Source organism: Xenia sp. Carnegie-2017, unplaced genomic scaffold (assembly GCF_021976095.1).
Source record: "Xenia sp. Carnegie-2017 unplaced genomic scaffold, XeniaSp_v1 HiC_scaffold_1, whole genome shotgun sequence".
Lineage (NCBI taxonomy): Eukaryota > Metazoa > Cnidaria > Anthozoa > Malacalcyonacea > Xeniidae > Xenia > Xenia sp. Carnegie-2017.
The window spans coordinates 3,857,799-3,874,802 of record NW_025813402.1 but is presented as its reverse complement, the minus strand read 5'-3'; the positions used below and the strand labels follow the sequence as shown (position 1 = coordinate 3,874,802).

Genomic DNA, 17,004 nt, shown 5'->3' with positions numbered 1-17,004 from the left:
GGTGAAGTAGTACAATTAAATTTATGATCTTGGCGTGATATTTTGTTAAAAATCAAAATGATCTTTCATGATACGCCACAGACCACCACTAAATTTTGCTTAATGACCAATGTTTCGTTGTCGTGAAATAACCTCTTCTATAATTGTTGGGTTTGGGATTTTTTTTATTGTAGGGGTCCGAGACTAAAAAAATAGGTAGCGCCATAATGTGGTGCGTATGTACATCAAGATTCTATGGTATGATTACATACACGTAAAAAAATACGAAATTATTCTTTTTTAAAATTGAAGTGAGTGTATATACGCAGTAGTTCTACATAATCAGCACAGCATTGGTTTGATATATACGAATGATAGAAATATAGTTTTGTAATTTTACGAGAGAGCTTTTTGTCTTTTCTCACACCTTTATCATTTCTTTCCTATATTTAATGATTTTACTCAAGTTACAAACGTCTAACAATGCGCACGCGCATCTCACCTGATTCTTTTGTCGTTGCTGACGTTAACATTCATTTTACTTCATTGTTTGATCCGAGGTTTGATAGTGATTATCTTTTCACAGGTAAGTGTGGCATAATTTCATAATTATTTGTTGAGAACTACTTTCTTATATATGTGGTGGCTGAATACTTTTTGGCTTCTTGTTAAAGGACAGAAATTGAGCAAGCATCCTTGTTTAAATGGACTTCAATACTATGTTGAACCAAATGGTACGCAACTATATCGTTACTCTGTAACATGACTACACGATTCATTCGTTATTAATTTTTTTGAAACTTGTAGATGGATATTGAGGCAACATGCTTGTTGTAGGCACGAAAACAATTCTATTTTTATTTTATTGAATGACTCTTAACACAGACTTGCACACAGACTTCTTTCGTTTATTCGAGAATTTCTAGGAATAAGTCTGTCTCATGATTACGACTGCGAGATTCTCTCCGACAGCTTTCTATTTATCAAAACTTTAATAACAGCACCAAATAACTTCATTGCAATGTTTGTGATTTTATAACCATTGACGCCATAGCTAAAGTGATTTTGATATTTCTACATACTGAGTATCCCTAGAATAAATGCGCTTGTGTTTGTCAACCATGTGGGCGCGTATAATTTAATCCAGTCCAACACGTTCCTTTATGTCGTCTTTGATCATTCATCTGAATTCTACAGTGCAGTTGATTTTGTAAAAGAATACATTTACATTGGCGATCGAATATATGGCAATGATAATTTTTGTGATATAAAAATTTAACTGGAATTATTCACATATTGTGAACTGATAAATTGTTAATTACACAGTTAAAATGGCAGATTGTACATTGGAGTAATTTTTTCTAGATATCATTTGCAAAGCATAGTGTAAAGTATAGTAGTACGTACTACATTCTATCAAGTCTTTCGTTTTATATCATTATATGGCTCAGCGCGCTCAGTACCAATAAAGAAAATAGGATATACTTTTTCAAATATGAAGATTATAAAATCATGTTCTTTCTTATTTATTGTATTTGAAAATTTAATGAGAAAAGCTTCGAGCATAGTTGGTTTATAATATGGAATCACTCTAAAAATGTTCTCTGCTCTCGCCACTCAGCACACATTTGTAGAGTGTCCAAAGAATAATTCCGGCTGTCTGTAGGAAATTTGAGGAGGACAACGAGCGCCACACGACATTTTGCGCCTAATTGCACGAATATTTGTATTGCAAATGTTTTTGCAGTGCAACAAAAAATTTTCTTGGAATTTTAAGTAATCTCTAAGCGGGTTTTACAATACTACATGAACAAGGGTCTTTTTCCAAGATGATATACCTTATAGTAGTTAGAAAAATGTTTTCTCTTACGGCCAAGTAAAATTCTTTTTTACTGAAATTCTTCTTCAGAAACAGGCAGCTCAACAACAGGGCATACCGTTAGATATGACGAGAGGAGAAGTAAATGAAGGCCAGGTAAGTAAAAGAAAAGTTTCTCAAGCTCTTTTTCAAAACAGCAAATCAATTTTTTCATTGTTCATGGCTGTATATGATGTTGTAAATGTGTTCATTGCAACGTGAATACCTATGAGTAACGTTACATGTTTATAAATGCTGCTCTCCACGTTAGTGTACCGCGTTAGTCTACACGAACAGTTCTTCTCAGGACTGGATTGCACTAACCTGGCGATCAACATCTAGCTACAAAGTACAAAATTCTAAACTATGTTATGTTAAAAATAGTAAATAAAAGCAATGTTTTTTGACAGGATTTTTTACCTGAAAATGTTCAACTTCAAGGAAGGGTATGTCAATGTCTTTAATAAAATTTAATAAAGAAGTAATACTTTATGCATTTTCTCAACAGCCAATGACAATACAAGTTCCAGTTCAAATGGGTTCACTTATGGAAAAAGTAAGAAAATTTAGACTCTAACGAAAATTAAGCTGAAAGAAGAATTGGCTTTTTTGCCCTTGCAAAGTTTCTCGTTGCAATGTTTTTAAGATTTTCTAACGTTTAGGCAAAATACAATTGTTGTAATGATTCCTTACTTGCTTTGGGTTGTAGATGCTTTACTGCTATGCCATATTCAAAACCCATTTTAAATTACCTGTATCATTAGCTATGTAGAGCGCGAAAATAGCATCAAATTTTAGAGAATTTAAATTTAAACCTTCTAGTCAGGTGAAACTTCTATCAGACGAAGATTTTTCTCAATCGAAGCAGAAAGGGTTTATTTTCGTTTTAAATCCAAAATTATGATAGTTCTCGTTGACTTTTTTTTAGTCTCTACTAGCTGACAATCTTAGACTTCAAGAAAAGTTGCGTCAAATGCAGACCGTCATACAAAATTCAAAAATCGACATGGCTGAGTTGTACTCAAAGTTTGGAGAATTGGCAAATGATTGGAGCAATGTGGTAAAGCATTTGGAAGAAATGCAACTGCAACAGAAGAACAATTACGAAGCAAGAATCAAAAGTTTGGAAGAAAAGAATGAACAACTGATGAAGGAAAATGAAGAGATGAAAAAAGTTATAAAAGATTTTGAAAAAGTAAAACTGGAAGTTGAAAAACAAAAAAGACAATTGAAAATTGGTCAAGTTGCGTATAAGTTGGAAAGTCTTGTATTGGAATATGTATTTCCTGGTCAGGATAAAGCAAGTAAAAGAGCAAGATATGGAACAAATTTGAAGTCTTTAAAAAAAAAGATTGACAGCCTTAATGACCAAGATGTTCAAGATCAGGCTAAATCACGTTTTCCCGAGCTCGACAAAGAACTTTTTGAAGATTGGTTTATTGGTGTTGTCAAAAAAATGAAATGTTCGCGCCTGGACACAGCTCACCCAAATATCGGGACGTATGAAGAAATGAAGGCTGTAATAAGTGAGGAATTTAGTGATCCAGATGAGTGTGATGATATGTTGATAGCATTGGATCATCTCCGTGAAATGTATCTGAAGATGCAACGACCATTTGGAGAATAAACACTGATATTTTTGAGATGTTGACACACATTTCAGATAAATGACACACATTTCAGATAAAATATTTCTTTGAACAGTTTCACAGAATATTTCAATCATTTGTTTTACTCGTAAAGTTAAAAATAATAAATAAAGACATCAATGCATAAAATGATAATATCAATGAAAAACTTGTAAAAAAATGAATAGAAAAATGGGAATAATGATCAGTCCAGAAACTGACACAAGACGAATAAAGTCAGTCCCGTGAAAATGTAAGTTTTTTTTATCTAATCAAGGCCCTAGAAAATTTTCACCCAGGAAGTAGAGCCCCCTCGTTCAGTAGAGTCATTTCGCAATAACTTGTAGAAAAAGTTATAAGAATTCATAATAACAACTGCACAAAGAAGACAATTTAATATCTGTAATGAAACTTTCAACAGTTCACTGTTCAATATATTAAATAGTAATATCAATGAAAAACTCGTGAAAAGCAATAAAATACATGTACACAAGTTATTTTGAATAACATGTTTGTTTTATATAAACGAAGCAGACCAATGTTATATTTGATGCCCTTAATACGGACATCACTAAAACAAAGCGAACGTTGATATGAGGAAAGGCAGCATTGCAGAGTCGAGTGATTTGAGTGCGAATCTGAAGACAGTGTAGGCCAGTGACTACGTGTACTTCATGTACTTCTGTCTCCTTTTCACTGGCCTACATGTCTCTCCTCTTTCTTTCCTTTTAAAGATAGGGTTCCCAAGCTCCTGAGACCTGGTGTTGTATACTCGTTTAAGTGTCGATGCTGCTTTGCATCGTATGAGGGTCAAACCACGCGTCATTTACACACCAGAATATCGGAAAACTTGGGAATCTCTCCCTTAACAGGGAAACCTTCCTTATGTCCATCACCATCTGCAGTTCTTTCAGAATCTTTCTCATATAAGAAATGCATCTCACCCTGCCGATTTTAATGACTTCTCAATTCTCTCTTCCTCCTCCGACAATTACGACCTTATGATTCATGAAAGCCTTCTTATATCCAAACTTAAACCCTCTCTTAACACCCAAGGCAACTCAATCCCCCTTCACCTTCTTTAATATACCGCCATTCTCACTTAATTCCGTCATCTAACTTCCTACTCCCCTCACATGTAATTTAACACCCTGTAATATATGCTTGTATTTAAAACCTCATGTATATAATTTATCTCAAATAATCTGAAGATGTCTTAAGTTAAAGACGAAACGTTATTAATAAATCTTTCTCTATTTTATTATTGTGGTGGCTTTTTTAAAAGTCTTATGTTGGGCTATTATGTTCATATTGAAAATTATTCTTTTTTGAAATTGAAGTGAGTGTATATACGCAGTAGTTCTACATAATCAGCACAGCATTGGTTTGATACATACGAATGATAGAAATATAGTTTCGTAATTTTACGAGAGAGCTTTTTGTCTTTTCTCACTCCTTTATCATTTGTTTCCTGTATTTAATGATTTTACTCAAGTTACAAACGTCTAACAATGCGCACGCTTATCTCACCTGATTCCTTTGTCGTTGCTGACGTTAACATTCATTTTACTTCATTGTTTGATCCGAAGTTTGATAGTGATTATCTTTTCACAGGTAAGTGTGGCATAATTTCATAATTATTTTGTTGAGAACTATTTTCTTATATACTTTTTGGCTTCTTGTTAAAGGACAGAAATTGAGCAGGCATCCTTGTTTAAATGGACTTTAATACTATGTTCAACCCAATGGTACGTAACTATATCGTTACTCTGTGACATGACTATACGATTCATTCGTATTTAATTTTTTTGAAACTTGTAGATGGACATTGAGGTAACATGCTTGTTGTAGGCACGAAAACAATTTTATTTTTATTTTATTTGAATGACTCTTAACTTACGTATTTTTTGATGGCATTTTCGAGTTTGCACACAGACTTCTTTCGTTTATTTAAGAATTTCTATGAATAAGTCTTTCTCATGATTACGACTGCGAGATTCTCTCCGACAGCTTTCTATATTATCAAAACTTTAATAACAGCGCCAAATAACTTCATTACAAAGTTATGTTTGGGATTTTATAACCATTGATGCCACAGCTATAGTGATTTTGATATTTCTGCATACTGAGTGTCCCTAGAATAAATGCGCTTGTGTTTGTCAACCATGTGGGCGCGTATAATTTAATCCAGTCCGACACGTTCCTTTATGTCGTTTTTGATCATTCATCTGAATTCTACAGTGCAGTTGATTTTGTAAAAGAATACATTTACACTGGCGGTCGAATACATGGCAATAATAATTTTTGTGATATAAAAATTTATCTGGGATTATTCACATATTGTGAACTGATAAATTGTTAATTACATGTTTGTAATTAACAATTTATCAGTTACTTTACTTTAAATTGTTAATTACACAGTTAACTATTTACTTTAAATTGTTAATTACACATTAAATGGCAGAATGTACATTATAGCAAATTATCAATATATGATACCGAGAAATGAGAATTAGAAGTAATTGATTTGCAAGTTTTGCTTAAAATGCTAACGCTGAAGTATTTTTTTCTAGATATCATTTGCAAAGCATAGTGTAAACTATAGTAGTACGTACTACACATTCTATCAAGTCTTTCGTTCTTTATCATTATATGACACAGCGCGGTCAGTACCAATAAAGAAAATAAGATATATTTTTCAAACATGAAGATTATAAAATCATGTTCTTTCTAATTGATCGTATTTGAAAATTTAATGAGAAAAGCTTCGAGCATAGTTGGTTTGTAATATGGAATCACTCAGATAAGATCGGAGGATGATTCGGCCCACTCAACACACATTTTTCAAGTGTCCAAAGAATAATTCAGTCCGGGGGAAAGTTGAGGAAGACAACGGAAACCACACGTCCTTTTGTGCCAAAATGTGCCAAAAAATTTTCTTGGAATTTTAAGTAATCTCTAAGCGGTTTTTACGATACTATATGAACAAGCGTCTTTTTCCAACATGATATACCTTATAGTAGCTAAAAAATTGTTTTCTCTTACGGCCAAGTAAAATTTTTTTACTGAAATTCTTCTTCAGAAACAGGCAGCTCAACAACAGGGCATACCGTTAGATATGACGAGAAGAGAAGTAAATGAAGGCCAGGTAAGTAAAGAAAAGTTTCTCAAGCTCTTTTCAAAACAGCAACTCAATTTTTCATTGTCTATCGCTGTGTATGATGTTGTAAATGTGTTCATTGTAACGTGAATATCTATGAGTAACGTTACATGTTGATAGATGCTGCTCTCCACGTTAGTGTACCGCGTTAGTCTGGATTGCACTAACCTGGCGATCAACATCTAGCTACAAAGTACAAAATTCTAAACTATGTTATGTTAACAATGAAAATTAAAGCAATGTTTTTTAACAGGATTTTTTACCTGAAAATGTTCAACTTCAAGGAAGACTATGTGTCTATGTCAATTTCTTTAATAAAATTTAATAAAGAAATAATACTTTATGCATTTTCCCAACAGCCAATGAGAATACAAGTTCCAGTTCAAATGGGTTCACTTATGGAGAAAATAAGAAAATTTAGACTCTAAAGAAAACTAAGCTGAAAGAAGAATTGGCATTTTTGCCCTTGCAAAGTTTCTTGTTGCAATGTTTTTAAGATTTTCTACAGTTTAGGCAAAATACAATTGTTTTAATGATTCTCTTATTGTGCTACGTCATGTTGAAAACCCATTTTAAATTACCTTTATCATTAGCTATGTAGAGCGCGAAAATAGCATAAAATTTTAGAGAATTTAAATTTAAAACCTTCTAGTCAGGTGAAACTTCTATCAGACGAAGATTTTTCTCAATCAAATCAGAAAGGGTTTATTCTCGTTTTAAATCCAAAATTATGATAGTTCTCATTGAATTTTTTTTAGTCTCTACTAGCTGAAAATAATAGACTTAGAAGAGAGGTGGAACAACTTCAGAACGTTGTAACAAATTCAAAACTCGATATGGCTGAGATGTACTCAAAATTTGGAGAATTGGCAAACGATTGGAGCAATGTGGTAAAGCATTTGGAAGAAATGCAACTGCAACAGAAGAACAATTACGAAGCAAGAATCAAAAGTTTGGAAGAAAAGAATGAACAACTGGTGAAGGAAAACGAAGAGATGAAAAAAATTATAAAAGATTTCGAAAAAGTAAAACTGGAATTTGAAAAACAAAAAAGACAATTGAAAATTGGTCAAGTTGCATGTAAGTTGGAAAAACTTGTATCGGAATATGTATTTCCTGGTCAGGATAAAGCAAGTAAAAGAGCGAGGTATGGAACAAATTTGAAGTCTTTAAAAAGAAAGATTGACAGCCTTAATGACCAAAATGTTCAAGATCACGCCAAGTTACGTTTTCCCGAGCTCGACAAAGCACTTTTTGAAGATTGGTTTATTGGTGTTGTCAAAAAAATGAAATGTTCGCGCCTGGACACAGCTCACCCAAATATCGGGACGTATGAAGAAATGAAGGCTGTAATAAGTGAGGAATTTAGTGATCCAGATGAGTGTGATGATATGTTGATAGCATTGGATCATCTCCGTGAAATGTATCTGAAGATGCAACGACCATTTGGAGTATAAACACTGACATTTCTTATCACCCTCACAAGCATTAAATAAAAATATTCCTGTCAGTGGTTTAGGATATTTTAGTCATTTCTCTATAACTTGTAGAAAAAGTTATAAGAATTTATAATTACAACTGCACAAAGAAGACAATTAAATATCTGTAATGAAACTTTCAACAGTTGACTGTTCAATATATTAAATAGTAATATCAATGAAAAACTCGTGAAAAACAATAAAATACATGTGCACAAGTTATTTTGAATAACATGTTTGTTTTATATAAACGAAGCAGGCCAATGTTATATTTTATGCCCGTAGTACGGACATCACTCTAGTATATTTGAGATCACCATAAGAAAGGATACCATTTTCACCTTACGTAATTTGATTTCTCCCTGAATATCCCATCATCACATCTTTGACAAATTTATTTAAGTCGAGTCGTTAAAGGAGCATCATATGACCATTGACCATCAATTTTATGGAAATTCTACAAATAGAAAAAACCAAACCGATTAATATAAAGTAACAAGATTTTCAAAAATAAATACTTTTTTGAATATTTTATTTTCTATGAATGGTCATTCTATTTTACAGTTGAGATAAAAAGGACGATCACGTTAATTAAGTATAAACACAATAATTCAAAATTGTACATTATACAATTCAAATTGTACTAAACAGCAATTTAATTAAGTAGTTTTTCCAGTAGTAAAATAGATGCAATACTTTACCTTGGTTTGCCACGTTATATGTTTTTCTTTTCTCTCGCGACCTTCATATCATTGTCTTTCCTCCAATTAAAATGTCACAAGAATCATTGCTATTCAATGGAAGATTCCGACAACAGGAATAAATTATGCAATCACAAACGTATTAGCAAATTTAACACCGTCCAAATTTGATTTCGTCAATGAAAAACGATAAAATTGTTTAAGATGTATTATTGTATGGCAAGCGTCACTTCCGGCAAAATGGCGTGCTTTGATTTGCTCAAAAACAATTTTGCCGGTCCATTTTTTTTCCGTAATCGACCACGGTCCAAAACGCGTAATTTTACTGTTAAATGTAAACAAACTTCGTAAAGCAAACAGCAAAACGCAAAATAAACGAAACAAAAAACCATTTACAAATGTGATTCGAAGGAAAAAACACTTGGAAAACAGTTCAACTATCTAGACGATACAATTTGAAACGATTTATTTTTTATGGACGAAAACTAGAAAAGTGAAAGGCAACCCGTAAAAAAACAGCAAGGAAGAGAAATAAAGCAAGCTTCGTTTCAAGTCAAATAATGTCATATAATAAACCTTTTAATAATCTCGTTGGTGCTCGGTCTGTACAAAAAGGCCTCTGTCCGATCTTTCTTCGTAAAGACCTCACGCTCGGTTATTAAGGGCTTAATAATGAATTATTTAATGGTTTCATAGCTAGCTTAGTAACAATGCTATCTTAATTGAAATGACAATAAAAAGGATGAGATTAGAATTTGTGTCTTTCCGACCGTTCATGCTTGGGCTTCAAAATCTGAATCATTGTCGCTTAAGTTTCATTGCTTTCTGAGTTTTCTGTCACGTATCCCGGTATAAAGTTTTTGTCAGATTTATCTGACTGAACACTCTGATTCCGACTCATAGCTTTCTTTGCAAGATCTAATTCCTTCGAATATTATAATAAAACAGCGTGAAAGAACGTGTATGTTTAATATAAACTAAATGTGCCCGGAATGCCGACTACCTTCGATGACGTCAAAATACCTTCTAGTGCCAGTTTCTTTCGTATTATAGAAAACGACCAAAAAATGCACAACTTCAATACGCCACAATAGCTTGTTGATTTTACCAAGTTCGAATTTTTTTTCTCAGAGAGGCTTAATATCATAGACAGATTTCGTATTTCTAAAAAAATTTTTAGAGAAAGGGGCACTTTAAGCGGGACAGTTAACTCGCCTCGTGTAATCGGCTTCTAACTTGAAATTGGAACAATCGCATTGATCAAATTATATCGAAAACGCAATAGTGTCTCTATTTTCTCTACCTTAGATAATTTTGATTGTCTTTGAAAAAACTCACTTATGCACGTTTTTCCCAAATTGCACTCAAAATCATGTTATTACCTAAATGAATTGTTTAGTGAGTATGGCGTTCGGTTGCGGACAAAAATAAGATATGTCAATATTATATATTGAAAATATATGAAACGTGTATCGAAAACATGATAATTAGCATGTGTAATATATTTTAATAATTTTATTATAAGATAAAAATAATAAAACGAGTACGGTGACTTAGTCTATAGTTGCGTTTGCAAAACTAATGCAAAACGATCTGAGCTCAACCAATCAAAACAATCAAAGACTATTTGCAAAACAGTCGTGAATACATGTTAGAAGAATATTGAAACGTTTGCACGATATTTGTATGTTTCGCATTAATGTTGTTTTACCAAAAAAATGAAAGCACTAGCTCGCTCTCGCGTTCTTCCAAAGGTTTCCTCTATCTCTTCTATCTCTCTATACATCTTTCTTTCTGTCTCTCTATCTATCTATTTATCTACCAAGTGAACATGAGTAAAAAGAGCAAGTTGTCATTCATCAGCGTCCTTATTTTAAGTAGAGAAAAAAGTACTCGAGTTTTGCACATCATTTTGTTAACAAAATGGTGTGCAAAAGACTGTGACACATTATTCAACTTAAATTTTGCTTAATAACCACTTTTTCAAGTCGCAGTTTAATTTAACTTAGTTTATTGTTATTATTTATTCATAACCGTTGTCCATGCATGACTCCCATAGTGCTATGTCATGACGACTTGTAATTATTATGTGATGATGTGTATAAAATTCTTACATTTGTCATTCGACCAGACTACAAGGGACATAAAAAAGAAAGCTAAAACTCGTCACTATCAGACTCTTACAATGACAAATCCTGAAATACCTCGTCAAGTGGTATGTAAGCTACATGAATTTCTATAACTTCGTGTTAAAAACTCCTTTACATTTGTTGTCTTTTAAACGGAGTTTCTTGTAACTTACATAAATTAGAGGGAAAGTCGAGAGGAGAAAAATACGAGTTATAGTATAGAAAACGGCCAAAAATGCACAACTTCAAGACGCCATAATAGCTTGTTGATTTTACCAAATTCAAAATTTTTTTCTCAGAGAGGCTTAATATCATAAACAGATTTAGTATTTCTAAAAAAATTTTTAGAGAAAGGGGCACTTTAAGCGGGAAATTTAACTCGCCTCATGTAATCGGCTTCTAACTTGAAATCGGAACAGTCGCATTGATCAAATTATATTGAAAGCGCAAAAGCGTCTCTATTTTCTCTACACAAGATAATTTTGATTGTCTTTGAAAAAACTCACTTATGCACGTTTTTCCCAAATTGCACTCGAAATCATGTTATTACGTAAATGAATTGTTTAGTGAGTATGGCGTTCGGTTGCGGACAAAAATAAGATATGTCAATATTATATATTGAAAACATATGAAACGTGTATCGAAAACATGATAATTTTCATGTGTAATATATTTTAATAATTTTATTATAAGATAAAAATAATAAAACGAGTACGGTGACTAGTCTATAGTTGCGTTTGCAAAACTAATGCAAAACGATCTGAGCTCAACCAATGAAATCAATCAAAGATTATTTGCAAAACAGTCGTGAATACATGTTAGAAGAATATTGAAATGTTTGCATGATATTTGTATGTTTCGCATTAATGTTGTTTTACAAAAAAAATGAAAGCACTAGTTCGCTCACGAGTTCTTCCGAAGGTTTCCTCTATCTCTTCTATCTCTCTATACATCTTTCTTTCTGTCTCTCTATCTATCTATTTATCTACCAAGTGAACATGAGTAACAAGAGCAAGTTGTCAATCATCAGCGTCCTTATTTTAAGTAGAGAAAAAAGTACTCGAGTTTTTCACAATATTTTGTTAAAAAATGGTGTGCAAAAGACTGTGACATATTATTCAACTTAAATTTTGCTTAATAACCACTTTTTCAAGTCACAGTCTAATTTAAGTTAGTTTATAGTTATTATTTATTCATAACAGATGTCCATGCATGACTCCCATAGTGCTATATTGTGACGACTTGTAATTATTTATTTGATGATGTGTATAAAACTCTTACATTCGTCATTCGACCAGTCTACAAGGGACACAGAAAAGAAAGGTAAAACTCGTCACTATCAGACTATTACAATGACAAATCCTGAAATACCTCGTCAAATGGTATGTAAGCTACATGAATTTCTATAACTTCATGTTAAAAATTTCCTATACATTTGTTGCATTTTAAACAGTGTTTCTTGTAACTTACACAAATTAGAGGGAAAGTCGAGAGGAGAAAAATACGAGTTATAGTATAGAAAACGGCCAAAAATGCACAACTTCAAGACGCCACAATAGCTTGTTGATTTTACCAACTTCAAAATTTTTTTCTCAGACAGGCTTAATATCATAGACAGATTTCGTATTTCTAAAAAAAATTTTTAGAGAAAGGGGCACTTTAAGCGGGACAGTTAACTCGCCTCGTGTAATCGGCTTCTAACTTGAAATCGGAACAATCGCATTGATCAAATTATATCGAAAACGCAATAGTGTCTCTATTTTCTCTACCTTAGATAATTTTGATTGTCTTTGAAAAAACTCACTTATGCACGTTTTTCCCAAATTGCACTCAAAATCATGTTATTACCTAAATGAATTGTTTAGTGAGTATGGCGTTCGGTTGCGGACAAAAATAAGATATGTCAATATTATATATTGAAAATATATGAAACGTGTATCGAAAACATGATAATTTGCCTGTGTAATATATTTTAATAATTTTATTATAAGATAAAAATAATAAAACGAGTACGGTGACTTAGTCTATAGTTGCGTTTGCAAAACTAATACAAAATGATCTGAGCTCAACCAATCAAAACAATCAAAGACTATTTGCAAAACAGTCGTGAATACATGTTAGAAGAATATTGAAACGTTTGCACGATATTTGTATGTTTCGCATTAATGTTGTTTTACCAAAAAAAATGAAAGCACTAGCTCGCTCTCGAGTTCTTCCAAAGGTTTCCTCTATCTCTTCTATCTCTCTATACATCTTTCTTTCTGTCTCTCTATCTATCTATTTATCTACCAAGTGAACATGAGTAACAAGAGCAAGTTGTCAACCATCAGCGTCCTTATTTTAAGTAGAGAAAAAAGTACTCGAGTTTTTCACAATATTTTGTTAAAAAATGGTGTGCAAAAGACTGTGACATATTATTCAACTTAAATTTTGCTTAATAACCACTTTTTCAAGTCACAGTCTAATTTAAGTTAGTTTATAGTTATTATTTATTTATAACAGATGTCCATGCAGGACTCCCATAGTGCTATATTGTGACAACTTGTAATTATTTATTTGATAATGTGTATAAAACTCTTACATTCGTCATTCGACCAGTCTACAAGGGACACAGAAAAGAAAGGTAAAACTCGTCACTATCAGACTATTACAATGACAAATCCTGAAATACCTCGTCAAATGGTATGTAAGCTACATGAATTTCTATAACTTCATGTTAAAAATTTCCTATACATTTGTTGCATTTTAAACAGTGTTTCTTGTAACTTACACAAATTAGAGGGAAAATCGAGAGGAGAAAAATATGAGTTATAGTGTTATACCACCGTGAGCAAACGAAGATCTATTTCATAAGCTCTAAGTTGGTATCGACGCTTTAAAGATGAATATGAGTTAGCACAGAAATGAAGATAGGTTTCAGTTATGAGCTAAAATATTGCGCTCGTCGTTTTTAGTGTCTAAATGCATGGAAATCTTATTTTCTTGGCCATCAGGCGTTTTTTGTGATATTTTCTGCTTATTACTGAAAATTGGTAACGCTACTTACAATTATCTAATTTAGGGTTACCGCTAAAATATTTGATACATATATAGTCAGTTGCGTAGGAGCAATCTAACGATTCGGGGGAGCCAGCTCCGAGGGGCACTTTAGTGACTTTCGGATAAGAGAAGGGCAGCAAAAATTTGTAGAGATACGGTTTGATTCTACAAGCTCGAAAGATACCCTAATTGTCATTTGTGTTTATGCTTTTCGAAAAAAATGTTATTGTGCAGCTTCTCAGCTATGCAATAAGTTCTACGTCGGATAAAATGATTAACGCTAAAATGCGATAACAAAAGCTATGATTTTTATGATTGTTTACAGGGTAACTTTACTGCACCGGAAGACGTTCAACTTGATGTCACGGGAAAATACTTAGACGCTTTGGTTGAACCGGTAAGTGTGAAAAAAATAAGTATGCCAATCGTACATGTTGCAAATGCAAACATTACGTTCAAAGTAAAATATACCTCAAAACGTAATGTTTATGAGTGGCAATAGATAGCCAGATTAAATCAAAGCAATGGTTGTTATGAAACTTTTACATTTATCAGTACTATGTTGCAATTGTTTTCAGTCACGTGGTATTCACTTAAATGATGGATGCCGCAGGATTTCAGTATGTGTGATTTTTTTTAATACGAACACATATCGCTTTGTGATCACTGAGCAGGTTTTATAAACTCCACTATCAATGTGATCAGCAATAAAATTTCTCATTAGTTTTTGGTGGCTATTTTTCCTAAAGGTTATGTTCTGTATGCGAATTGTCGTCAGCAAGACCAATGTTTTATTTTCAAAGACAAAAAGAAATTGATAAATAGTAAAGCATGTGTGGCAAAGTTACTTATTTATATTAATTTACCGTAATCACAACTTTTTTAGAAGAAATTGACAATATATATCGACATATAGCTATATCGATGAAGATTGATACCCCCAATTTTTTAGTTGACTATGGCATTACATGATGCTGGACGAAGTAGGCTAAGTAATGCAACGAAAACTATAAGCACTTTCATGATAGAAAATTAAATATTCTTTACAGGGCTTTCCACCTGAAGGCGTTCCACCAGAAGGCGTTCATCGTCAAGGAAGGGTATGTCAACAATTTTTTTTTCAAATATCTTCATGAAAATTGTGTACTTCTTTATGCACTTTCCTACAAGTTCCTTTCAAACAAGTTCACTGGTGGAGAATCTAAGGAAATTTACATATTTTTATCAATCAAGCTGAAAGTAAAAATAGAAAAGCACAAATCTTTTATTTTCGAATCTTTGGGTTGACACTATAAAGAAATTTTATTGGCTGTATCACTATATGAAACTTTATCAGTTATATTGCATTTTTTAATTGAATTTTTTTGAAAACTACTGTGTTTATAAATGCACTGGGAAGAGCTAAAAACACTTTCATGAATTTAAGCAGGAAATGAACTATTCTTTACAGGGCTTTCCACCAGAAGGCGTTCATCGTCAAGGAAGGGTATGCAACTTTTTTTCAACTGATAACTCCATAAAAAATGTCTAACTCCTTATGCTCCTTTTTTATCACAGCCATTGAGCATACAAGTTCCATTTCATACAAGTTCACTGGTGGAGAATGTAAGGAAATTTACATATTTTTATCAATCAAGCTGAAAGTAAAAATAGAAACGCAGAAATCTTTTATTTTCGAATTTTTGGATTGACGCTTTAAAGAAATTTTATTGGCTATATCATTAGAGGAAACTTTATCAGTTATTTTGCAGTTTTTATTTGAATTATTTTAAAAACTACTGTTTTATAAATGCACCGAGAAGAGCTAAGAACACTTTCATGAATTTAAGCAGGAAATGAACTATTCCTTACAGGGCTTTCCACCAGAAGGCGTCCATCGTCAAGGAAGGGTATGCAACATTTTTTCAACTGATAACTCCACAATAAATGTCCAACTCCTTATGCTTTATTTTTATCACAGCCATTGAGCATACAAGTTCCAGTTCAAACAAGTTTACTGATGGAGAATGTAAGAAAATTTATTTATCAATCAAGCAGAGAGAATAAATAGAACCTATCAAAACCATCAAAACTCTTATTTTTTTGAACTTTGAGTTAGCGCTATTAAGAAATTGTATTGTCTCTATGAAATTTTATCAATTTTGATGCATAAGGACATTTTTGGAAAATTCACACATTAAAGGGGAAACAATGGTTATTATTTTTGTGTTAACACTTAACAATAACATTGGGTTTTAAATTATATGCAAAGAGAAAGCAATTATTTGTACTTCATGGAATAATTAAGCAAGTACAAATTATAAAAAATTCTCCTTAGGCTGTTTTAAGTGACGATAATACTAAACTTCGAGAAAAGTTGCGTCAAATGCAGAACGCTCTAACAAATTCAAAACTCGATACGGCTGAGATGTACTCAAAATTTGGAGAATACGCAAACGATTGGAGCAATGTGGTAAAGCATTTGAAAGAAATGCTGCTGCAACAGAAGAACAATTACGAAGCAAGAATCAAAAGTTTGGAAGAAAAGAATGAGCAACTGATGAAGGAAAACGAAGAAATGAAAAAAGTAATAAAAGATTTCGAAAAAGTGAAACTGGCATTTGAAAAACAAAAAAGACAATTGAAAATTGGTCAAGTTGCGTATAAGTTGGAAAGTCTTGTATCGGAATATGTATTTCCTGGTCAGGATAAAGCAAGTAAAAGAGCAAGATATGGAACAAATTTGAAGTCTTTAGAAAAAAAGATTGACAGCCTTAATGACCAAAATGTTCAAGATCACGCCAAATCACGTTTTCCCGAGCTCGACAAAGCACTTTTGAAGATTGGTTTATTGGTGTTGTCAAAAAAATGAAATGTTCACGCCTGGACACAGCTCACCCAAATATCGGGACGTATGAAGAAATGAAGGCTGTGATAACTGAGGAATTTAGTGATCCAGATGAGCGTGATGATATGTTGACAGCATTGGATCAACTTCGTAAAATGTATCTGAAGATGGAACGACCATTTGGAGAATAAACACTGACATTTCA

General features: G+C 32.6%; 2 protein-coding genes and 1 long non-coding RNA gene across 7 annotated transcripts; 2 read left to right on the top strand and 1 right to left on the bottom strand.

Moving 5' to 3' along the window:
- Window positions 1–495: 495 nt before the first annotated feature.
- On the top strand, window positions 496–8,325 carry LOC124433693 (autophagy-related protein 11-like). 5 transcript variants are annotated; one of them, XM_046983503.1, is made up of 6 exons: window positions 496–565; window positions 654–713; window positions 1,895–1,954; window positions 2,248–2,283; window positions 2,346–2,393; window positions 2,766–3,962. In XM_046983503.1, the coding sequence occupies exons 2-6, from the start codon at window positions 684–686 to the stop codon at window positions 3,462–3,464; spliced, it is 873 nt and encodes a 290-aa protein (XP_046839459.1). In that variant the 5' UTR covers window positions 496–565; window positions 654–683; the 3' UTR covers window positions 3,465–3,962. The 5 variants fall into 5 exon arrangements, with proteins under 5 accessions (XP_046839459.1, XP_046839450.1, XP_046839441.1 ...); XM_046983494.1 differs by lacking the exons at window positions 2,346–2,393; window positions 2,766–3,962 and adding exons at window positions 6,985–7,032; window positions 7,384–8,325 and having other exon boundaries at window positions 502–565; window positions 1,889–1,954; XM_046983485.1 differs by having other exon boundaries at window positions 502–565; window positions 1,889–1,954.
- On the bottom strand, window positions 8,216–8,860 carry LOC124433727. The gene is made up of 2 exons (XR_006944592.1): window positions 8,805–8,860; window positions 8,216–8,560 (listed from the first exon to the last, which is right to left on the bottom strand). It is a non-coding gene; the product is annotated as an uncharacterized LOC124433727 (long non-coding RNA).
- Window positions 8,861–10,933: 2,073 nt separating this feature from the next.
- Window positions 10,934–16,990, top strand: LOC124451361. The gene is made up of 9 exons (XM_047002008.1): window positions 10,934–11,019; window positions 14,298–14,369; window positions 15,022–15,072; window positions 15,423–15,458; window positions 15,530–15,577; window positions 15,826–15,861; window positions 15,933–15,980; window positions 16,290–16,797; window positions 16,845–16,990. The coding sequence occupies exons 1-9, from the start codon at window positions 10,990–10,992 to the stop codon at window positions 16,988–16,990; spliced, it is 975 nt and encodes a 324-aa protein (XP_046857964.1). The 5' UTR covers window positions 10,934–10,989.
- The last annotated feature ends 14 nt before the right edge of the window (window positions 16,991–17,004 follow it).